At 47.5% G+C, this 25,269-nt stretch overlaps 1 protein-coding gene across 2 annotated transcripts in view; it reads left to right on the top strand.

Annotated features, from left to right (window-relative positions):
• Nucleotides 1–25,269, top strand: part of LOC119466234 (uncharacterized) — an 84,016-nt gene that overhangs the window by 12,881 nt on the left and 45,866 nt on the right. Inside the window, exon 1 of one of the 2 annotated variants that reach the window (XM_037726725.2) lies at nucleotides 22,784–22,918. The exons of the other annotated variant lie outside the window; for it this stretch is intronic. Coding sequence (XP_037582653.1) covers nucleotides 22,890–22,918 — 29 coding nt within the window. The 5' untranslated portion in view covers nucleotides 22,784–22,889. Of the gene's footprint in view, nucleotides 1–22,783; nucleotides 22,919–25,269 lie in introns of those variants that run through there. 2 annotated transcript variants of the gene reach the window in all.

Here is a 25,269-nt window from a genome sequence, read left to right as displayed (position 1 = left end):
ATAGACTAAACTTAAGGGCCGCACTCCCAACTTGGCAGCCCAAAATTTGGAAAAAAATGTCCGATGGAGAAGCAATCGCGTTTGATGCCCCGCGCGCGTGCATCGGAAATAATTCATCAATGGGGTTCTTCCGGAAGCGCGATCCAGAAATTACGCCAGCTTCCTTAGCTCTGTCAGGGGCGGCGGTTAATATTGTCGGTGTATAGCGCTAATTTCGGATCGAAGAAAATCTTACCGGAGCGGTAGAAATTCATCTCCATAATACTCGGCATTAGATGCACAAGCTAAGGATTCCTGGAGCTCTACCACGTCGTTGCGGACATCATCTTACCGTTCGTTTAATATTGTTCCGTACATCTCTGTAAACTGCAGTGCGCGAGCGAGATACGCGAAGCACCTTATACACCAACTTATGGGCTAAACATAATAAGAGCAGAGATATTTAGAACACCTCATTCATTGCTGTCAGACGAAGTGCCATTAGGCAACGCCAACCAATTTCGGACGAGCTCTCGCAGTGTCCCGCTGTTCTCGCGCGGTCTCGCCAAAAAGTGGTCCGCGCGAAAAAAGAAAAGGTCCCATACTCCAGCGGCTCTTTCGTTCCCTTAAATTGGCCCAGACACACATTTTCTTGAAACGTGAGCAACAGAACGAGTACGATATTCAAAAGAACCTACTTATTGGCTATAGATGGTATTGCATGACGTGAGCTATATCCTAAATGGGAACGCAACGGGCATGTCTTCGTCTCCTCAGTTGTACTGCGTGTCCGTTTGCTCTGTGTCCTCACGTCATGAGCACGATATGCTTCAAGGAATATATAGCCTAAGAAATTTGTAAAAACCACATGCTATGATTCCCTCATTCACCCTCAACTCATCGGTTCTTCTCAGCTAGGGCGAAGCCGACTGCAATGTCCTGGATATCGCCCCTAGTTTCCTATAGATCTGGCAGGGTATACACGCACGCGCAAGCTTGTGCTCGCGAAACAAATTACTGATGTCTGGGGGCTGCTGCGTTTCGGGAAAAAAAATGGCGAGGAAGAAATCTGCATGGCCGATAAGCAATAACCCGTCACGACCGCTCTATGCGTCGCTGATGCCGCATAGGGTGGAAGAAAACGGGTGTCTCAAAAGCCGCAGTTAAGAGCAAGCGACCTATTATGCGACATGATATGTTATGTTATTATTATGTGAGATGGTATGTTATTCGCTGCGTGCAGCATAATAATATTTAGCATGCGTGTTCACAACAGCATTGTCTACCACTCGGGAACCATTATTTACCGTGTTTAAAAATTATTTCAATGGCCGTTTAACTCAATTACTGTTAGCAGTAATTTGAGATCGGTGGCATCAGCCAACACCCCGTTCCGAAGGGGATGCGAGTCTTAGAAATAGGGGTCCCAATGTTAGCGGACGCTGTAGGTTGGACGCATAGAAAAGAACGCAAGCGGGGCTTGTGGTTTTGGGTATATAGCAAGGGCGCTTGGGCACGCTATTTCTAAAGCCCCTTATTTTTAGTGCTAATTTATTCTATAGAAACTTTAGTCCCCAGTTATTCTAGCGGATTACTCCAGATCGCATGTGTTAGGGCACATAGGTTGGGGTCAAAAGCAAATCGCACGGGGCGGGACAGCAAACGCACGCCGACATTTGCACGAAACGTCAGATCATTTGATCGTGCCGCCATACTCTATGTGCGCAATACGGTCACCAAAAATTACAGTTTCGCCCTTTGTGCACATATTGGCAAGAGCTGTAAGTAAGGGGGATGGTGAAAGAACGCGGCGGTGGCATCACGGGCGAGTTCTCCGCAGTGGCAGAGGCATGCTGAGAAAAGGCGCGGACAGCGTTCGTGGCACAGCCAGGCTAAAACGCGAAATGCTTGCTAGCGCTGCCTAGCACCGTGGCAGAGTAAGAGTATACGAAGAGCGTCCCGTGTGGTCCCGTACTTCAATCAGGTAGTCTGCTCGCCTTCTCAGCGCGTGCGATGCGTCCGAGACGCTGGGCCAGCTGGGCCATGCAGAAAGCACTTCAGGTGCGGTTTTCCTACTATAGATAATTCGTCCGACGTGAAAAACAGAAGTGCGTCTATGTTTGTCTAGGAGAAGTCGTGGTCTTGATGGCCGAAGTCTTCTCCGTGTAGATGAATTTGCTGCAGATTTCAGGTACTACTCATTTCACGACATTATTAATTGCGCTTCTTCTCCAACTGAGAGATGTATGAGACCAAACTGAATTTTGTCAAGTTAGTGGCATTCTACATTGGTAAGGTGTGTGCGCCATGTCAGTGTTTTGTGTAAAGCTTAACCGTTGCCTTGGCAGCATGTCCCAAGAGCTTATAGGTTTCTTTTATGGAGCTCTTTGTATGTGTCTGCGTCGCCGTGCAAATGGTAGAGACCGTCATTAGTTTATTTGTATTCGCGGCCGCAAGAGTCATTTGTGCTCCGCTATAAATATCACAAAAGAAAAAGAAACGGTCGTGGCGTGGCGGCTAGCTAGAACGCTCGGCTTGAAGCCGTACGATCGATGTTTCGATCTCCGATATACCTACTCAATTAATATACAGGGTGTTTCAGCGAACACTTTCAAAAATTCTTAAGGTTGCCTGTGGCAGATAGCACAATTTTCGTTCATGAGCTGGTCTACTCGAAGAGGCGGACATTACTTGCACAAGAAATTGAAATGCATAATTGAATAATTACCAATAATTCACTAATTAAGTTTTTAACTAATCACCTGATGGCCCATATTGCAATTTACAAATTGTGGCCGTGGAGTACGCAAGGCGGATCCACTTGGAACGAATTCTCGGGATGACACCAGTCTCGAGATATTAATTGTCAAACTTTGCGGAGAAATGCATTGGTGTTCCAGTTAGTATCTTAACAAAACGTCGCTTTATGCATTCAAGCACAAAATTAACTGGAACGCCAATGCATTTCTTCGCAAAGTTCGGGAAATAGTATTTCGAAACTGGTGTCATCCTGAGAATTAATTCCAAGTGGATCCACCTTGCGAACTCCCCGGCTACATTTTGTAAATTGCAAATGAGCCATCAGGTAATTAGCTAAAAACTTAATTAGTGATTTATTGTTAATGGTTCGATTATGCTTTTCAATTCCTTGTGCAAGTTATGTCCGTCTCTTCGAGTAGACCAGCTCATTAAGTAGAATTGGGCTATCTGCCACAGGCAACTTTAACTAAATTTTGAAAGTGTTCGCTCAAACACCCTGTATATATATATATATATATATATATATATATATATATATATATATATATTGGTTAGGTCTTGCCATGCTTTAAAAACGGTCAGTAGTACGAACACGATCAGGACCCATTTCCTATAGCTCAAATCTGCTGTGCGCAGTAAAGCTCTCCACAACCGCCAACCGTAAAGTTAAACTTCAGAAAGTTGCGGCGCTGTAGCGACAGAATTATGAACGGATCAGCGTTGGTGTGACGCTCATTACTCATTCCGGCGCAAATAGAGCTAGAAAAGTTTTGTATGCTGTTGGACTTACGGCCAGTCAGCACGTATACTTTCACATTTCTATATCTGGGCCTGATTTCTCGTGTATTATTATCTGGGTTCCTTTCATATAATCTGAATAATCTCCGTCAAAAGTACCAAGCCTTGCATGTATAGATAGAGCTGGCGTTTCAGCTTTTTCCGAGGTTTTCGGCCTTTCTCATTACTTTTGGCGGAGCGCGTGACGATATAGTCATCGAACCAAGACGTATATCCCGGCAGCCAAGAGCGAGTTGGCTTATTCAACGAAACTCATCAGCAGCGCGAGGAAGGCAGTTGTAATGATGACACTGACGAAGTAGTGGGGAATCCGCTTTGTGCTGGGCTTCTCAGTTACGCAACGCACTCGTACATTTGTCGTTGCGCAGAGAATAGCTGTGTATGGTTCATTACGCATGAACTCGATCTTCGTCGGCCTCTGTGGAGTCTCATACCTCGCAGGCTTCCAGATCGGCCCACCATTGCATTGCCTGCGGAACCTGATCGACCAAGGGACGCTATGCGTGGCTGAACCTTCGAGACTGTATACACAGCGCATATAATGGCGAACCACCTGAACAGTGTGGCTTTTCGTATGCCCTACGCATCACTAAACATTGATTACACCAGTGTCATTAGAATGTGCGCCTAGCGGCTCGTGTGTATATACATGCGTCATTTCGTCAATGCACGAGATTTACGATGCATGCGGGGAGTAGTCTCAAAGCGTTGATGAAGGCAGTAGGACACCCATTCGTGGGAACGGTCAGTCTTTGTCGCGCAGCAAGTTTGATGAAGTTCACTCTTGCCCTGGCTTCCCGACTAGCTATTTGCTATGTATGCATTCTTAAGTCCTGACACGTGAACAGACTTTGGCTTTTCTGTCTTTTCTTAGTGTTCGCATGTATGTTATCGTGCAATCCCTCCCTCAACTGCTACCACCAGGTTCTTGGCCCATCCCCCACAGTGGTTCATCCTATATTTGTCCAGAACATGGTTGGAAGACTGAACAGGTTTCTCAACAATTCCCATGAATGTGGCCGATTTCTTGATCGGAGTCTCCCTTTCAGCTCGAGAGAAGGCGCCACGGGTCTCAAGGGGCGTCAGTTCCCAGTGCGAAAGCATGGCAGCTCTATGACGCAATTCCCGCGAGCTTCCTTGAAAATAAGGAAGAGTGCCGATAAAAAGCAAATATCCTCTTTAAACAGCCAAGCTAATAAGTACAGCTAAGGTAGTAAGTACGTATACTCTTCTTTTTGGGTTCAAATAAGTTACATTTTACGGCACAAGTGTGAACGCGAACGTCGTTTCAGAAAGCACGCTGGTTGTCGGTCATCCGAAGGCTCATGCCGGCATTCGACACTTCACGCGAACCTCTTCAATTTGTGAAAGTGAAATAGCATCATTTAACAGTCATGCTCTCGTCGTGAAACACACGGCAGTAGTTCAATAGATATCACGTGTAACAACCGGGACGCGGCTTCTCGCCGTGCTAGTACCCTGAACATGGCAGCCACGATGACGTCACTGCACCGTATTGTCACGCATGCATTTTTTTTTTTTTTTTTTTGGGCGGTGACAGCTTTTCACCAGGTTATATCCGCTATCGGTTTGTCCTCGGCGCAAAACGCGCCTGTCGTGCTGTCACGTACGTAATTTCTTGCTTACGCAGCTCCTTAACGTGCTAGTACCCCAAGATGGCGGCCACAATGACGTCAGCGCAAACCAACTATATAGTTATCCAAGCTTTGTATTCAATAGGATGTTCAAAATTGTGCAAACAGGTAACTAATTAAATTCTAGGCTTTATATGTACCAAAACCACGATCTGATTATGAGGCACGCCGTACAGTGCAGTACTCCGAATTAATTTTTGACCCTTTGGGGTTCTTTAACGCGCACCCAATGCACGGTAAACGAGTGTTTTTGCATTCGGCCCCCATCGAAATGCAACCGCCGCGGCAGGTATCGAACCCGCGACCTACAGCTCGGCATCGCAATAGCCACTGAGCTACCACGGCGGGTAAAACGCCATAAACATGATCCGTCGCTTGGATGAGACGGTCCTTCAACAGAATAAGGTGCCGCACTTGACTGAGCCGTATCTCATCTTCCGGGGCGGTAAACAGCCACAATTTGCGCTACAGAACTTCCAGACAGTAAAGAGGTTAGAAAAACTGGGCGAGCTGGTATTGGCTCGTGGCTAATAACAACAGCTCCCTGAAAACGAAGACGAAGGAAGGCGTATAGACGCATCAAAATGTGAAGAAAATTCAGTTATTGGCATTTCTCCCATAGCATTCCTGATTTCATACCAGTATTTTTGGCTGGATTCCTGGCGGTATAATATTAGCTCTCAGAAAACCAAGTCCGCCACCTTCGTCAGGGGTCATAATAGCAGATTGGTTATCCTTATGTACATCACTCACGGCCAACCGTGAGTCTCACATCTTGCATACATTCCATTCTCTCGTGCCTGGCCAATTAAAGTTAATAAGACTTGTCTGGGTACCTGTACATAAGGGATTATTTATGAATGAAATGGCAGCCTGGCGAGAGCGGGCCTCAGTGGCCCGATTCTCTCGGTACTTCCCGTGTCAACATACATTACTACAGCTAGATTCAGGTCATGTGCAATCCCGGCCGCGGCGCGCCCGCATTTCGATGGGGGCGAAATGCAAAAACGCCCGTGTACCATGCATTGGGTGCACGCTAAGGAACCCCAGGTGGTCAAAATTATGCCGGAGTCCCCCACTACGGCGTGCCTCATAATCATATCGTGGTTTTGGCACGTATAGAACTCCAGAAATTATTATTATTAAGCCCAGCTATAACTAATTTTGCAGAGTATCGACACCTACTGTTCCCTTGGCGCAGTAATTTCTTTCAAACACGTAAAACTGAGGTTAATTTCACTCGATTACGGTGTCGAACACCTTCCTTGATATTTTATCGACACAGGGCTGGTCTGGCTGCCTCCCCGCTGTGTCCGTTTTGTGGTGTACAGTACATGAGACAGTTTATTATTATTCTGTAGACGATTTGCACATGCAAGGAAAAGCATTTTAGAAACAAGATTTAGAAAAATCGTAGTGAATTTTGCAATTCCTGAAGTTCTTTCTCTCAGAGCGCCCTCAGTTGGGCAATGTCACAAGGATGCTTGTTTAGCCGTTGAAGAGTTTATAGTTCTTTAAAAATATTTTAAAAAGCGAGGGGGCGTTGTTGTTTTTGTACGTATCTACCATTCTTGAAGGGCTCTGGCCCGGAAGACGGCTTCAACTCCAACTGTTCAAGCAACAAAAGCTTTAGTGGCGATTTAGTAGTATAAATGCGAGAAATGCGTTAGCATGGCGTCGCACCTCATTGAGGTCCCGGATCCATGATTTAAACCTCGTTCACCGCATTACTAATTGTTGTTCAGTTCAGGAGCCCACTGGACACACGTCCTGTCTCTTCGTGGAGCGAATATATATATATATATATATATATATATATATATATATATATATACAGAACGAGAAGAAAGAGAACCGAGGGCCCCGATTTTATTAATCATATCATAAGAAGCCAACAAACATTGACATCAAGAACAACATAGGGGAAATTACTTGCCCACACTAATTGAATTAAATAAGTGATAAATTAATGGAAATGAAAACGAATGAAAAAACAACTGTCCGCAGGTGGGGAACGAATCCACGTCTTCGCATTACGCGTGCGATGCTCTCACCATTGAGCTACCGCGGAACCGTTTTCCCATCCGCTTTCTGGGGTATTTATGTTTTACAACTAGAACTAACTCTGGGAGTGTTAGCCAGCGCCACCACTCACAAGCCTAGGGGCGGATGTGGAACATCCTTTCTGCCGCAGGCGTCACGAGCACGTGATCTTTTTTGGGTGATGGCAACTGGTCAATAAACCCACGTATGCTCCCTGTAGGCATCAATGGTTATATATATATATATATATATATATATATATATATAGGGTGTTTTTTTGCGTGGTTATTGTGTTTGGACCTTTTTACTTGCACCAAAATTTTAAAGCTTGTCTGTGAAAGATAGCACAATTCTCGCCCTTGATCTGCATTACTCGATGAAGCGGCCATTACTTCTGCGTGAAATCAAAATGGTTAATTGAATAATTAACATAATTAGGTTAAATCGCTTTTTAATTAATTACTTCACGGCACATATTTCAATCTACCAATTGTAGCTATTGAGCATGTAAGGTATATCCACTTGGAGCGAATTCTCAGAGCTAGGCCAGTTTCGATATATTGATTTTCAATGTGTCCGCCGAATTAAAAATAAAATCAATAAAGCGCAGCGTTTTCTAAAAAAAGTAAGTGGAATAACAGTGTATCTTTACAGCAAGTTTGACGGCGCATATCTCGAAACCGGTGCCATTTTTAGGATTCGTTCTCAGTCGATATGCCTTGCGTACTCACTAGCTACAATTCGTAGATTGTATATGTGCCGTAAAGTTATTAATGAAAAATTTCCGTTAGCGTAATTAGGTTAATTATTCAATTAAGAAATTTTTATTTCTCGCAGGAGTAATGGCCCCCTCATCCAGTCATTTAGATCAAGGGTTAAAGTTGTGCTATCTGCCACAGGCAACCTTTTAAAAATTTTGTACAGCTGAAAAAAAGGACACCCTGTATATATACACATACGCGTACACCCTATTCCAAGCTCTCCCCTCTCTACCTCTACCACAGCGGTACCGGCTTCCTACACATAACCCGGAAAACTTTCCAAATTAGGATGCGAGAATTCGTGCGTTGGAGAAGGCTGTTGTGCACATTTTGTTCGTGATCGCAGCACAGAAATGAACCACTCCCGCAAAGGTTTCTTCTTTCTCTTTTTCTTTCTTTCTTTCTTTCTTTCTTTCTTTCTTTCTTTCTTTTTTTAAGAACAAGTTCATGCGACAATTTCAAACGCAATCGCTAACGACGAAATAGGCACCGCATGGCTGCGACACGGGGCAGTGTCACTGATCTCGAAAGCGTTAGAGCCTTATTTTCCGCTGCTGTAGCCCAAGAAACCCCAAAACACAGCCAAGAATGTGCACATGAATGTCAATTACTCATTCCAGCGTATTGCCTGCGGCGGAACCGGCACTAACGCAGCCCTTGTGAATGAAACGCCTAAGAAAGGCCAGCACAAGTTGTTGAATAAACTAATTTAACCAAAACCTCCGCGGTAGTTCTGAGGTATGATCCAGAGGTTGCGGGCCGTGGCGGTCGCGCTTCGGTGGGTGCGGAACGGCCCGAAAATTAACCTCGAATTTTCTATACTATATATACTGCCTCCCCCGTCGTGACTCGGGCGTACATTTCTCTTGAGCACTTGTGATTTCTTCGCCGTGAGGCGCTGAGCATCTACTGCGTGATAATGACATCAAGGCACAGACGAAGACGCAGAAGCCTTCTGATTGCGCACTCTGCTTCGGCCCACTAAATCAAGAAATAAACTATATATGTCGACTGCGTGCAACGGTTGGTTTTGGTTAGACCGCTCTTAAGGGCCAGGTTCAGGGCTCCGGGCAAGCACCGTAATGAAGCCATGAGTCGCATGTGGGAGGTGTGTGTTCCATAGCTAATTACAAGGCGTGCAGGATCTCGGCGGCAACTTCTCAATCGGCCTGCCAGTGACGAGCGAGAAGCCTGTCCACAACTGCACCCCTCTTCCCAATCAGGGGTTCGCTGAGGTCATCTCGGTCTTCTCTGATAGAGCTCCCAGAAAAGTGCAGCTTGGGTGCTTATCGCCGACGTCGTCGTCGGCTCCAGTTTTTTTTTTTTTTTTTTTTATCAGTGGATTTATTTATTTATTAGTACGCGACTGTGACGATAAAAGCCGGCTGCCCTCAAGAACCTTCCGAAAAAACCTCCGCGCGGCCTCCCGCGACCCGCCCATGCGGCCCGGACCGGGGTCACGTGCGCTTTGTACTCTGGAGCTGACGGCCGGTTTCGCGGTCACGTCGTTGTAAACGGAGCCCCCTCCTATATGCCGCGAGTGACGCCTGTTTATGTGGGTCACTTGGCTTCGCACTCTGTATACCTCCCACCCTCTCTGGAGAGAGTCCGCAGTTGACGTCACCAGCATGCCTCGGTAACCGAAAACGACGCCTGTCTTTATAGCGGCCTTTTGAAGTACACTGCCGGTCATCTCATCTTTGTGGTATAGAAACTTCTCCCGGCCCGGCCAGTGGTCGTGAACTCCTCGAGAACTTGACCTGCTGATGACGAAACGTGGGTCAGTCGGGCGGCCGTCGTTTCCGCAACTTCGGATATCTTGGCGTCTCTCGCAAGAATGCGACTTCATCCGCCGCGGTGGCTTATAGCGGTTATGATGTTGCGCGGCTAAGCACGAGGACGCGCGATCAAATCCCGGCCGCGGCGGCCGCATCTCGATTCGGGCGACATGCAAAAACGCCCGTGTGCCATGCATTGAGCGCACGTTAAAGATCCCTAGGGGCTCAAAATTAGTCCGGAATCCGCCACTATGGCCTGCCTTGAATCACATTAAGATTCTGGCACGTAAAACCCCAGAATTTGATTTTATTGCGATAGCATTTATATGGACACTCCAAGCGGATTTCTGCCGTCGGCGTCGCCGTCGCCGCGAGGTTAGGTGTAAAGTCCAAGAGCGATAAAATCGTCGCCGCGCGCTGTAGGCTGTATATATATGCGCGTGAAAGCACGCGAGGGACGCGCGCTTTCACGGGGAGCGAACGCACGGTGGAGAGCAAACGCGACGTCTTCCGTTGCGCGAAAGGCCGTGGGGGGATGGGAGGGAGGGGGGGGGGCGACGTTGAGCTGTAGGCGAAAGGAGGAAAGCGGGAAGGTAGCGCAGGAGGGAGGGGGTGTGGCTTCTGCTCTGCGAGCAACTGCGTGCTTGTACTTTGCGCGGCGGCGGGCGGTCGCGCGCACCGTATCTTGAAAGCGATTTGCAACATGGCTCCTACCTTTGTATACGCTGTGCTTTCGCCGCTCAGTTGCCGTTGAAGCGATAGACCGCACGAACCTTCGCTCGATGCTGCTGGCGCTCTTGCTCACGCCAGCGTTTTGACAGCGGTTGTGTGCGGTCATCGAGTGTGATCTATTCATGTTTGCTTGTGCGCGCTGACACCATGCTGGTTAATTCAGTTAGTAAGCGAATGTGTCCAAGTTTATGCCGCCGATGAAACTACCATCCTTACTCCGTATAGTTATCTACTAATTTGCTATCGCAATTGATGCTTCGCCTTTCGGGCGAAACTGCAATTTTTTTTTCAATGCGTCTTCGATGGCCGCCTATCGCAGTCTGAATGTCTTCGGCGACGCATGCGGTGTAGTATAGCATGGAATGATACGCACTGCACCCGAATATGAACATCCGCTGTGTGCCTGTGTCTCATAGCAGATCAGCGAGTGCTCTAATCACGTGACGAAGCGCCGGCTCATACGCTATAACCCCCACTGTCATAAACCCCGTCAAGAATGGTCAAGTCACACTGAGTGTAGCGGAAAATGTGTCCCTCCACCACGGGGGCAACGCCGGCTCACCCATGGACGCGACGCGGTCGAAGGGCGGCCTTTTATTTAGGTGCCACTGTAAACTACTATGAGCAAGACTGCCCGCCTCGACGGACGCACGTACACATGCAGAGAGCGCATCTCGCAGTGGGCCGGCGTACCATTTCAGGGACGGTTACGCGAAATCGTTGCCCTTGACGGGTGTGCTCTGTCCATGCGTAAGCGAAGGAGCCCCGGTGCGGAAAAAGAGGTTGCCACAAACCTCGGAAGGGCGTCCCAGCGCGAATTTCGCCAAGAGATTATCATTGTTATATATATATATATATATATATATATATATATATATATATATATATATATATATATATGGTGTTTTATTTTAACGTTACCAAATTTTATAAAACTTGCCTGTGGCATTTAGCACAAATCTACTTATTGAGCTGGAATACTCGAAGAAATTACATTACTCATTACACTGCAAATCAATACGCATGATTGACTAACTACCAAAGGTTTAGTAATTAACTTTTCAACTAATTACACAGCACACGTATTGCAGTACACGAATTGAAGCCAGTGATTTCACAAGGCACATCCACTTGGAACGAATTTTGAAACTAGCACCAGTTTTGGGATAAGGTTGCCGTATGATGTACAGTTGTTCCGCTTGGTTTCTTTTTTTAACAAAAGGCCTTTTTATACATTGAAGCTCAAAAGTTACCGGAACACCAATGCATTTTGTCGCAATCTTTCTAAACGCATATCTCGAAACTGGTGTCATCCTCAGAATTCATTTGAATTGTACATGACTTTAAAAGACACCGGCTACAATTTGTAAATTGTAATATGTTGTGTAAAGTAATTAGCAAAAATTGTTAGTCAAATACTGACTTCCATTTTGGTGCAAATAATGTCTGCCTCTGTGAGTAATCTAGCTCAAGAAGTAGAATTCTGCTATATGTCACGGGTGATTTTTTTTAAATCGTGGTAGCAATTAATCCAATAAAACATCATATATATATATATAAGAGCATCGCACGCGCAATGCGAGGACGTGGGATCGTTCCCCACCTGCGGCAAGTTTTTTCATCCACATTAATTTCCATTAATTTATCAGTTCTTTCATTCAATTAGTTAATACAAGTAATGTCGCCTATGTTGTCCTTGGTGGCTATGTTTGTTGGCTTCCTATTATATATATATATAATTTTAATGCGACCATTCTTAGGGTACTTCACGCACTGTGCGGGGGCTAGCTGTCTATCTACGATTCATGCCTCTCACCGTTTTCCCGCAAACCTGGGTCCCTGGTTAGCGCGTAGGGCTGCTTTGCTCAGGGAGCGGGGTTTGAAGCCAACCGTCGGACCTACTTGGGTCACTAGGTATATGGCATTGTGTACCTACGGACCGCTCTTTGACGCGGACACGAGTCACTGGAGATGCGGGACTGCATGTACCGATCTTCAATGAATCTCTTTCAGCACTGTGTATGCGCCACTCCTTGTACTGCTCTTCAACAGACCTCTATATTACCCCCTTAGATCACTGGCTAGGTGCCGGTATTTAATGAACGTCTTTCACGCCAACGTTTTAGTGAGCTGCGCCATGAGTGTACTGGGTAGTACGCTGGGTTTCAGCGAACCTCTCGCCAACTATATGGTGATTGAGTATGTGCCACTGAGTGTGCGGCTAGAGAGCGAACAACTCTCAGCGTTGGTGCGCACCGGTGCGCCATACTTTCTCTATGGGTGCGCCACGCATTTCGTCTCGGAGGCCGCGCCCCGACTTCTCGGCAACGCCACTAGATGGCGCAGAGTGTTCGTAGGATTCGAAGCCCAAGATATATAGGAGTCCCGCTGCAGTATACACGCCTTGTACGTAAGGTCTTTCGACGGCGACAATACGTTGTGTCGCGCTACAATGCTGCAATATGCTAGGCGCATCACCGTCGTCATCTTGAGATGGGTTCTGGGGATGCTCAACTCGAAAAGACGACCTTCCGAGGAAGGGGGCAGTGGGTCGGCTGACCTCTAGGCAGGGTTACAACTCCCGCTCCTCCCGTCGGTGCGCCAGTGTGTATGGCGGCTGAATGTAATCTGTGTGCTAAATGTGCAGCATCCTTTTTTTTTTTTTTTGAGCACCAGTTCTTCTGAGAGGTATCGCTTTGCAGGGAGACCTTGTTCGCTCCTACGCCAGTACTCTCGACGACGCTACAACTGGCATGGGAGGGGGGGCGTGCGATTCATATGTGAGAGGATTTGCAAAGAGAGAGAGAGAGAGAAAGAAGTACTTCAACCGGAGAAAGACGACTAGGACTCCCAACATAAAGCCGTCCAAGAATCTCATGAAAATAAAGAAGAAATGGGCCCATTTTTGTATCGAGTTGAAATCTAGACAGTGTGCTATCTCCCAAACATTTATTTTGCGCTCGCAAATCAAAATGGCTCGGCGCGGACGCGACGAAGGAGGCATTGATTTAGCTCAAATTCGCTCTTAAGCTATTAGGTCACTTGTGTATTCCAACTACAATGGTCGACACATGCCCGAGTTTCACGACAGCTCCCCTTTTGACTTCTTTCGTTACCTTGAATAACAAGCGAATGTGAGGGGATTTAATACATGCGCGCATCGAATGATAAGTTTTGATTGATTGTGTCAGAAAGATATATAAGCCGCCGTTTCCAAAGCATCAAGAGAATCGGACGTCTACGGAACCTCTCCATGACGTATTCATTCTGTTCAAGCGACTGGGACAAACCATATCGCTCCGTGTGGTAATATGAAACGCGAAACAAATCGCCGCGGCGGCTGTCCACAGATAGGCATTTTTGGCTCATCTCGCATCAAAACACGCTTCGGGGCCGGCGCAGATGGTCGTCCATGAGCTATGCGCTCAGTCTGCAGCAGTGGGACGGTATAAAGGCCGCCAGAAAGCAACCTTTCAACATTCACGTCACGTTGATTTCCAGACGAGAGATCACCGCAAGATTAGTATGGCGTTGATTACTAATGCCACGTTCACGGGTTCGAGGTCGGGGTAACTGTCGGCAACTGCATCGTGAGAAAGATAGAGGGTGAATCAGAAAGTATTCGCCGCTATTCTTTATTAGCCAAAATAAGGTACATACAGGTAATTACAAATATACGTGCTATTCTACGTACCTTGCACTATTTTTCCACATTGTCCCCACACCGGTTCAGACATTTGTCCCATCGCACCACTAAATTTGAGATGCCGCTGAGGTAGAATTCGTCCGGCTGACTGTGGAACCACCGTCGGACTTCTGTCTTGGCTTCACGGCCTTTTGCGAACTCGCAACACCACCACCTCACAGTTCTCAAAGTGAGAGACACCTTTCCCCATACGTGGGCTTAAGTTCCCTGTGGATTTCGAATTTTCGATGGGCGTTCGGCCCTTGCTCCATACAAAACGAATCACACTTCATTACTCGTACGCCGTGGACGTGCGAAGCACAACCGCCATCTTCAACAACTGACAGCAGCGCCGTCCTGCGGAGCTACCGGCAGATGAGGCCGGGACGGTCCAAGAAAGGTCCACCGCTGGGAATGGATTTTTACATTCGTCATTTACAGCCGTAATTTGGCTGAAAAAAAAAATAGGGGCAAAGACTTTCTGATTCGCCCTCGTATATCGCAGGTTGTCTATTTCAATGGAAACCATTATTAAAGATCTGCTGTGGTATACATATATCGCAATTCTATCACTTAAGCTGGGTTACTTGAGCCAGGCGGACACTATTTGCCAGACAAACTGCAGAGTGATGTTAACTAATTAACAAAATTTCACTAAATAATTTTGTAGTTAATCACTCTAAAGCATCGATCACAATAGTCGAACTGAAGTCAAGCAGTAAGGAAGTATTATCCATTTGTCAGAAATCATCTGCAGAGCACGCGAACCGCGGTGTCAGGTGTCACGGTAAAGGACATACAACATGACGCCACGCGTTAAAGCTAAGTCAATTTTTTCTCTGTAAATTTTAATAAGGCTGATGCCGCCCTCGCAACTAACGGAAAATGAACAAAAAGCTTCGAGAAATACGTTCTCATAATCTGCAGCGAAATGTATTGATGTTCCAATTAACATTTGTCAACGCTTCAGTTTCCTTTGCACAGTGCTGATAAGTGTTAACTCGAACATATATATAAAAGCACGAGACTATGTTAGGAATAATTGATGTGGACAAAACAACCTGTCTTCATTGTGCTGCGTATAGAGGAGAAAAAGTAACGGTCGTTTGATGAGCAAAATGCGGCAAGTTAAACTCGTAGTTTCGTTCGTAGGTTCCATGCTTAGTTTACTTTTCTGTTCATGCATAATGTGCCAGGGGGCATATTCAGCCTTTCGGATCGAAAGCCACATTTCCTTTTAGGAGACATTTTATATCGCGTGCGCTGCCAGTTAGAGGCGCTTTATTGTGTTTTACGCGTGAGCGTATGAGTCCCCACTTTGAAGATTCGCGATGCGGGTGTATGAAGCTTGGCGATAAAAGTTTGCACGGCGCCAAGAATGAGGTCAGTGGCGCAGTTGTCACGGCGGATGATGGATGACCTAGATAAGAATAGACGAGCGGCGCTTCGGATGACGTCATCGGCACAGCTGGCGCGGTGCCAACTCGCACAGGTAGCTCGGCGCGGAGCAGATGGTTTCAGCGCCCGACATAACTCGGCGCTCGGAGAGGCACGTAATCAGAGGTAAACCAATTTTTTTTCAGCGCGAACGAGACAAGGACGAAATAGAGATACATGAAAACAGGACCAGCGGTGACTTTCAACTGAACTGTTGTAAGTCAGCGCTGGTCCTGTTTTCATGTGTCTCTATTTCGCCCTTGTCTATAGTTCGCGCTGAAAATTTTTCGTTTACCATGAACCAGCTAGCCTATCCCGAGATTCTTCTGCACGTAATCAGCTCTGTATTGGCGCTTGGAAAGAACAATTAGATAAACAATGACGGCAGAAATGAGAGAAAGTACGCTCACGCGAAATACGGGTTCAATTCGTGGAACGAGGGTCGTTTTTTCTCTTGCAGTCAATGAAGAACTCACAATAATTTGCTTATTCGTGTACGATATCGCTGAAGCGGGCACCAGCACTGTTAGCAATGCCTGAACATGCTTCTTGTGGTGTAGCAGAGTGTGAACATTGCACAATTGTAGCAGTTCAAGCACCCACACATTGGACGAAATAAAAAAAAAAAATCAAGTGAGGATTTGACGCGCGCGCAGCCCTGTGTTTGTGCACGCTAGTCATATGGTGCTTTCATTTTCTCACGGTCACAAGTACTGCAATGCGATTCATTCATGTTTGAAGAACACAGGACATGAAAACCGTCAAGTTCCATGCAATCTCCTTTATTTGCTGTAACGGCACAATCGCTACGCAAGTTATACGAAGTCGACACGCGCACCAGAACGCTTTCTGCTTACCTTTATTTCGTATCCTAAACGCAGTTTTTAGTATGGTTGACCTCCGTGGGCTTTCCGTCCGGAAAGTGAACCGAGCAGACCCAAAAAATCCCAGGACACCAAGGCACTTCGTATGAGTTGCGAATGCTAAAGCTTTAATGTCCAATTGAATGCCGCTGAGCGCTCCTTAAAAGTTTTGCGCAGCGAGTAATGTTTTCGAGTTTTGCTGCGGGGCATGTAATCGAGTTTTTTGATTAAATTGGTGCTGCTGCCAAAAAAAAAGAAAAGCGGCGCGGCTGATACTCGCGCTACGAGGCTATCAAAAAATAGGCTCTTATTTTTAAGTTCGAACAGATTATTTTATTAATTGCCTGTAGCATATAACGCAAATCGGCCTGTTCTAGTGGATTACCTGAAGAGGCAGAGATTACTTTCACAACAAATTGCAACGTTCAGTTATCTGATTAACAAGATTGCACTAATTCACTTTTCAGTCGTTCACTTTGTGACAAAGGTTGAAATTGGGAAATTAAAGGCAGTTAGTGGATAGCGAAGTTATGTCTGCTTAGCAGAAATTGCAAGACCAGCGCACCCCTTTGGAATTGTGATACGAAATACATTTGCGTTGCACTTGGCGCACATGGATGAGTCCGCCATTCAATGTGATAGTTGCAGGAGTGCAAAAAGTGTGAAGAGACCATCGATCACCTTCTGCGCCACTGTTCTCGCTTCAATAAACAACGCCAGACTCTCCAGTGTGACTCGAATAGAATTGACGATGGGCCATTTACAGATAAAGATGTCTTGGGAGCCTCCTCGCAGGTCATCAGCCCAGAAAGCCATTCCAGCTCTTCTACAGTACCTGAAGGCGACAGACTTGAGTGCCCGACTTTAGATGTGCTGAGGCCTGGCTTGGTGCGATCAAGACTCGTGTCTTCTCTCTCTCTTTCTTTCACTCCCCCATCCCCCTTCCCACGTCTAGGGTAGCAAACTGGACAAAGTCTGGTTAACCTCCCTGTCCTTTCCATGAAATCAGCCTGCAAATATAAGCTCTGTATCTACAAAAGTTCTTGAGGCACACGGGTACACACAGCACTTCGGAGGGCGATTCCAAGGTGCACTCCCGGCCGTCTTCGTGGACAAAACTCGAGTCTCTGCGCGTCCGCCGCTAAATTATCCCGTCCGAACGACGTTTACATCTTGCAGATAAGAACTGTGACCTTTAGAACACGCCGGAAATCCTTACGTCGATACGCGGCAGCGATAACACGGTCCGAGAAGAAAGCAAAACTGAACGGCGGATACCCGTCGATGTTCCGGGGCGGTTTGCCGCACTTTCTTCGTCCGTAATGAAGTCCGACGAATCGAAGTCGTCTTCCGAGTCTGTGCTGCTGCGATCATCCACAAATTCGAGCCCAGATGCGTCGGAAACCGTCGAAACTCGCCGTTTCCATGGAGCGGACGCGTGCGACGTAGATGCCAAACGACGAGCGCTCGTCACCCCGACTATGCAGGCGCTTTAAAAATCCCCGCGCGGTGGAAAAGAGAAACACAAAACCGAACTATATCTCACATTTGCGTTCCCGTTAAGTTTCCCGAAAGTCTCCCTCCATGCAGTTAGGGAATCTATTGACTGCATACAGTCATTATATTTATATTTTGGGCATGGATATCTCGAAAGCAGACATGACTTCGCTATACTGATTCGCTTCAATTTAGCACTTGCAGCACGCGCCCCTTGCGCTGAGCGCAACGAAGAGAGCGACATGTAGCACTTGATCTGGTTCAGCTGTGCAAGTGCGTCGGTGCTTAAAGAAATAAGGCTTCTGGACAGCACGATAACAAGACGGCTTCCTCACGCGCGTGCTGTCTTCCCGGAAGGACAGCGCACAGTTGCGCCACGCAGGTGTCTCGCATTCTGCTCACATTTCGGCGACAGACTGAATTAATGGACTCACGGTGACACGTATTCATGACACGGAAGGAGACGCTCAGGCATGCAGAGCCGAGTCTGTCGGGTATATAACCCCGGCTGCAGCACCACTAAAGCGAATAATAAATAATTAGCGCTTCTTTTTAATGAACCAGCTGGACATTGCGTTCTATCATGCAGGTAATTTAAACCTCTTCCAGTAATGCATGTGATAAGTCGGAACAGCGCTATCTCTGCCGGGCAATTTTTTTAAAGAAAACCTGTTCGAACTTTAAAAAACAAAATAAAATAAAACAGGTAATACACAAATGAAAGCTACACGCACCCCTTCATTGAAATATAGAGAAGCCGAAACGCTTAAATTACCCGTTCCACGCCGCAGGTTTCTGTCGCCAGTTACTTACTACCTCACAGCCTTTTAAAGCTGAGAAATTTTCAGCGAGTTTGTCTATAAAGTAAGCGAACACGATACACCATGTATAGAAGTGTATGTTGAACTTTTGCGGGGGCAAACAAAATAATAATAGCTCCTGGCAAAACAGCGCGCACGCTTCGTGCATGACGTTCAGTGTCGCTGTGGAGAGGCTGGCACCCTGTTCCAACGCGCCGCGGCTCTTGCGATTACGACCCAATCACCTCTGTGCAACCAGTTTAATAAATGTTTTTCACCACCACCGGCAGAAGCGGGACTGCCGCCGCCGCGTTTTGCGTTGTAAGGTTCATCTGCGCCGCGTTAGTATATGTATACTATATGTACGGGCTGCGGCGTCTCGGCGGGTGTGTACATATAATACCACATATGTATCGCGCGCGGGCAGACCTTGGCTCCAAAGATGGCCAGCCCTTTGGGGCCCCCGGCGCGCGTGCGTACGCGCGTTTCCTATTTGCATCCACGGGCCTCGGAGGTCACATATATTCATGACGTGACGTTCCTTTCTGTCTACCTTTCCTTTTCGTCTTTTTTTTTTTTTTCCCTTCTTTCTTTCGGCGGGCTGCTGCCAGGCGACAGCTGCACTCCGGGACAACGCAACTGCTGCATAACGCAACCGTTCTTCACGTGCATCTCTTTTTTTTTTTTTCGTTTATTTCTTCTTTTGGCGCAACGAAAGCGGAACAATGTTTCATCACCTTGCGCAGTTGCGCGTATGCGGACATTCACATGACATTATTGCGTATAATACGACTTGCTGGTGCGCGCATACCATTCGTGTGTAGTAGTTTGGCAGTGGTAACAATAACGCAGAGATGACGGAAATCCGCCTCCGGCTTGGCGAAGTGCTATAGCCAAGCAGTCCGAACATCGCGGAGCTCCTGTAATCTATCCATCCATCCAGCGGCCGTGTTACACGTGAAAACGAAATGGTTAATTGACTGATGGTGTCTATAAGGTATACAGCAAAGAAAATGTCTGGAATACGAGGGACGCTGTGGCGCAGGATCTCCGGATTATAATTTGGCTATCTCGCGGGGCTTTTTAACGAGCGCCTGATTATCGAAGTGTGCGCGAGTGTCGTTGCATTTTGCGCCCTCGTCTGAATGCGGCCAGCGCGACCGGGAATCGAACCTGTGACCGTCATTGGCAGCGGAACGTCCTATAGATCAGAACAAGGTGCCGTGCATAACGTTACTAAGAGATACGTCGCGCTCTCTACGGGTATACATGGTCAGTGCTGAGAATCTAGCAGGTATCTAGCTCAGCCCTCTCTATAATTAGTCCAAGAAACATTCCGTCTCTTCCCAAAAACGCCTTTTTTTTATTTAGTAGAACAAAAATGAGTTATATAAATATAGGTGCCACGATGTTTTTAAATTTCTGGATGAAACAGGTTTCTTAAACAAACTTTAAAGTAATGATCTTTGTTGCTTGAAGCACTTTCATCAAATTATTTATTTTCATCTTGTGCATGGCGCATCATAGCCTTAGTTGCTTTTTGCGCCATAAAACCTGACATAACTAACTAAAATAGGTGACTTTCCAAAGCTTGAATTTTGTAAGGAAGCACGGAAGTATAGGATTTTAGAGAGAACGAGAGAGCGAGAGAGAGAGAGAGACAAAAACGTTTATAAAAAAAAGTCAAGAAGGAACTCAACTCCAATGCAAGCGTTCTTGTTACCATGACCCCCGTAACTTCAGACGCGTTGTTTTGATTACGGCAGAGCAGTTTAAAGGGCCGATTCCATCTTCCACTGATCTATGGTCCAATGCTGACATCGCAACTCTGAGAAAACTCACGAGCCCTATGCCTATTGCACAGAAAACGGACATCATATATCTGAAGGCCTCGTTGACGCTGTGCGCCTGCCATGACACGCGCAACAGCGCGAAATGCCGGCCGGCACATAAGTTAAAGGACCCCGTTCGCAAGAATTAATCCGGAGCCCTCCACTACAGCGTCCTCGGGAGTCATGACCCCTGTGCAGTTTCGAGACGTTAAATCTCATAATTAAATATATTTTAACTTCGGGGAACCCCAAACGAAGCTATAGATAGCCAGCCACCCGCGAAATGTTTGGCATAACATTGATTCCCACAGAGCTTGAGATTTGCATTTCTTTTTTTTTTCTTTGTTTTTCCGAAATTGTGCGTGTTTCACGCATAATTCCAAACTCGGCACTACGCTGAAGGACTAAATCCACAGACAACGGCCTGAACACACAACCGGCTGTGGAATAGGGGAATTTGTTCGAGTCTCACAGCCTCGGAGTGACAGTGTATATAGGGCACTATAGTTATGCAAACTACCGTTCTCACAAACCCTGTTCCCAAGATGACTGTTCTGGGTCGGTGTAACGCAACGATTCTATTCTAAAGCTATTCCTTCACAGTCTTTATGAACGGTCCGAATGCCACTCTACCCACATTGTCACCGGGATCGACTGGCCGTGAACGGTGGATGATAAGAAAAAAAAAAGACTCCAGCAAAAAGAATCCTTGCATTTTACCGGCCTATAGAATTCGATCGAAGCTCGGCTCGGGCTCTATACTCTCGCTCACTTGATCACTGTCAACAGCTGTGCTCTCCCACGCGGAATGACGACAGAACGTGGCATATGTAGCTGAGCACATGACCGCGTATAGATTGCGCGGGAGTTGCGCCGCACGTCATCCTGCAGCAAGGGCGGGTTGCAGCAGAGCGCTTGCATCATCCTTTCGCGCCCATTTACCCAGGGTTTGCGCAGGTGCGTCGGGCTTTATCACTCCCCGGAAAGCTATGACGGAATAATAGGACGGATATAATCTACCCACCGCGTAGCTATGGCGTTGCGCCTGGTGGCGTTGCCAAGCTCGAGGTCACGGGTTCGATACCCGGCCGCGGCGGCCGCATTTCGATGGGGACGAAATGCAAGAACGCTCGTGTAGTTGGAATTAGATGCACGTACGTCAATGAACCCCGGGTGGTCAAAATTAATCCGGAGTCCTCCAATATACAAAGTGCCTCATTATCATATCGTGGTTTTTTTAAAAGCACGTAAAAATTCATTTAAGCGGATATAATCTGGGCCACCTTTTATTCCTCCTCATTACGCGCGGCTGTAAGTACGTGTCGAAAGCGAGTCGGCATTATCTTTGCGATTGGACGGCGCGCTGTGTACGTTGGCGCGTTCTGTTCCTCCTTTCTTTCCCAGAGGTGTTTGTGTTTCCTCTGTTATAACTAATCAGGCATCCATTCGCTCCGTTACGGCGGATTAAGCAGACATGGTCAACTGCTAAATGTTCTTCTACCACGCCCGTCAACTCTACAGTTCTTCCCGCTATAGTATTGGACTAAAGCGAGTAGCGGGGAAGAAAAAAAAAAGGTTGTTGAGGAACAAAAAGCGTTTTTTCTTTTTATTTCAATCCTTTCAGTTGATGCAGCATCAGCCGCGTAGCCGGGTGGGGTGAGCGCACGATGACTGAAATATATAGCGTCGCCCAGTGGACTTTTATATATCTATAGGTCCACACTTCTTTCCTCAAGCCAAGCCTGTCATCTGCGGGGGCAAACCCGGGACGGCGCGCGTCCGACCGGCGTCAGGACACTGTCCGCGAGCGCTGCGATGACGTGCCACTGGCGAACCGCCTGATCGCTCACTTTGACGGCTGGATCCGGCCGGCCGCTGCCATACCTGCCCACCGCACGCGCGCCTCAAATCCGGTCCGCAGCGGTGTCCGAGGCGGCGCGCGACCTTCTGAGTCATCGCTTTAATGAGGTTTCCACCAAGCCGATACGCGCTGTTTTCTTGTTTCGCTTCGTCTTTCTCCTTCGGCCCGTAATCGACTTACGCCGGCGCGCGCAAGGCTGACGTACGACTCGCGGACGTCGTCGGGTGCCGCGCCGAAGCAGTTCAATCGCCGCAACGAGTCGCGCTGTGTGCACCCGCCGTGCGTGGCGATACTCGACCGAGAAAAGTGCGCGTGCAGCGGTCTACACTCGCGAGCAGCACGCACCGCGGCCAGTGCTCAACTGGTTGACGCGCTACCGGAGCACCGACGGCGTCGAGGAGCAGCTCCATGAGCGCGCCACTGCTATCCTCTTTCACGTGAGCACTGTCGTTCTCTCCTCTTGTGTACATATATACATATTTCTTTCGTACACTGCGGGGGCGCTTATTATTCCCGCGTGGCGCATTGCTTCCGTGCTTCCCATAACTTATTCGATGTGTGACTTTTTGAGAGCCTCATTGCCCGCTGATACACGTGGATATCAGCTGGCAGCTGCTAGCTCTCGTTTGAAGCATGCTTGTATACGGTCGTCGCGCTCTTTCTCATTCGCATGCCTCGAATCGCCAGCTGTGCTCGAGCTATCTACCTCCACGCCCCGGAGAAAACAGACCACGCGTGACAAACGAATTACCCGAACACCGGCACGAATTCGGGCAAACGGTTCGAGAAATAGAGCGACTATAGTGGCGCGATCGACTGGCTGAAATGGAGCATGGGTGTGCAGTCTCCGCTATGCATGCAGTATGGCTCACTTTTAACGAGAATGCTGTCACCGTACGAACGATAGCGTTTGTTTCACAAAATATTAGAAGTCGACGAAGAAAAAAATAGTAAGGGAGGGGGCATCAGTGGACGATTGTCAAAGTCAAGCGATAGCTTGCTGGCAGACCTCCTGAGACATGCAGCTGGAGACCCTTATTGGTTAGCTCCAATTGCCAATGCAGCGACTCGTGTGGTTGCTGTGACATAGTGTATACTGCCTACAAGATCGGCCCGCGTTACAAACCCCCAAAAGTTTGTCGTGGTTGAACGCGGTTAAACCAAGTTTGTCGAGAGATAGCACGGTTTTTCTTGCTTTGGGAAAGGACACAGACGCTGCTCGGCGCCGTCAGAAACCACCGCATCCATAATGGCACCACAAGACAACGCACAAACGCTGCTCGAACGAAGTGGCCTTCGTGCTGCGTCTCACTTCAACGCGAACGGAGCGTCGAAAGCACAGCGCATATATACGAAGCTACCAGCACTCGGCGCACTTTGTACGCATCGCAGATCACTTTGAAGATGAGGCCCGCGCGACCGCGCACTCTGACCACATTGCAGATCGCTTTCAAGATATGGACGCCCACGCGGCGTACGCAGCAGCCGCCTGTAGTGGCAGGCTAGTCCCTATTTGACCTTGACTGAGCTTGAAGGTCAGGTTTACGGAACCAGGCGTTTTCTGGGTTTGTACCTGGAGTAGTAGAGCGTCGCTCTAAAGAAACCCTTGGCGGTCACACACATCGTGTACTGATGTCAGGATCTGTCCACAAAGTCACCATGCACATTTGATCATGCTGGCTGGATCGGCCCAGTTTACTCAACCAGGCAGCCGTTCACGCAAAGTGGGTGAAAGAGCTAAAAAATTTTCGCTTTGAAAAAAAATTGTACCCGATAAGCTTGTCTTCGTGCAGGATGTATCGGTGCGCGGGGTAGCTTAGTAGATGAACAGGAGGTCACGTTTTCCGATTAGCAGCCATGACGACACATTTCGATAGGGGCGCAACGCAAGAAACGTCCAATTACTGAAGCCTCAGCGCACATTCAAGAGCTCCGAGCGGTCAAGCGGAGCTGCTGGGTTGTTGCTTGGATTCATTGTGGCTAAACAGCTGAAGGAAACACGTACACAGCTGCAAGAAGGGACAATGCACGTGCCTTCTCTCTCGCCTTGTCTTGTCCCATTTTACAGCCGCATGTATATGTTGTTGTATGTATACATACCTGTGTATGTATATGTGTACGTAGGCCTAACGTTAATAGACAGGAAGAGAGCGGTGTGGATTAGAGAGAAAACGGGGATAGCCGATATTCTAGTTGACATACATTAAGATGAAGAAATGGAGCCATGTAATGGGCTGGCCATGTAATGCGAAGAATGGACAACCTGGACAACCGGTAGACCATTAGAGTTACAGAATGGATACCAAGAGAAGGAAAGCGCAGTCGAGGAGGGCAGAAAACTAGGTGGGGTGGTGAAGTTGGGAAATTTGCAGGCGTAAGTTAGAATCGGCTAGCGCAAGACAGGGGTAATTGGAGATCGCAGGGAGAGGCCTTCGTCCTGCAGTGTACATAAATATAGGCTGATGATGATGATGATGATGATGACCTGCCGCGGTAGCCCACTTGCTATGGAGTTGTATTGCTGAGCTCAAGGTCACGGATTTGATCTCTACCGCGGCGAAATGCAAAATGTCTGTGTATTTAGGTTCAGGTGCACGTTAAAGAAACCTATAGGTGGTCAAAATCAATCTGAGTCCTCCACAACTGGCGTGCCTCAGTCATGTGTCATGATTTTGGTGCGTAAAACCCCAGAATTTGCTTTTTTTTTTTTAATGCTCTTATGTCACAGGCAAAATGAACCGCCTGTTATAACCAGTGTTCTGCAATGTCGAACTATTCGGACACGCGC

The sequence above is a fragment of the Dermacentor silvarum genome, chromosome 1 (genome assembly GCF_013339745.2).
Source record: "Dermacentor silvarum isolate Dsil-2018 chromosome 1, BIME_Dsil_1.4, whole genome shotgun sequence".
In the NCBI taxonomy this organism is placed as follows: Eukaryota; Metazoa; Arthropoda; class Arachnida; order Ixodida; family Ixodidae; genus Dermacentor; species Dermacentor silvarum.
Note: the sequence above shows the minus strand (reverse complement) of the source record. Positions and strands in the feature narration are given on the sequence as shown.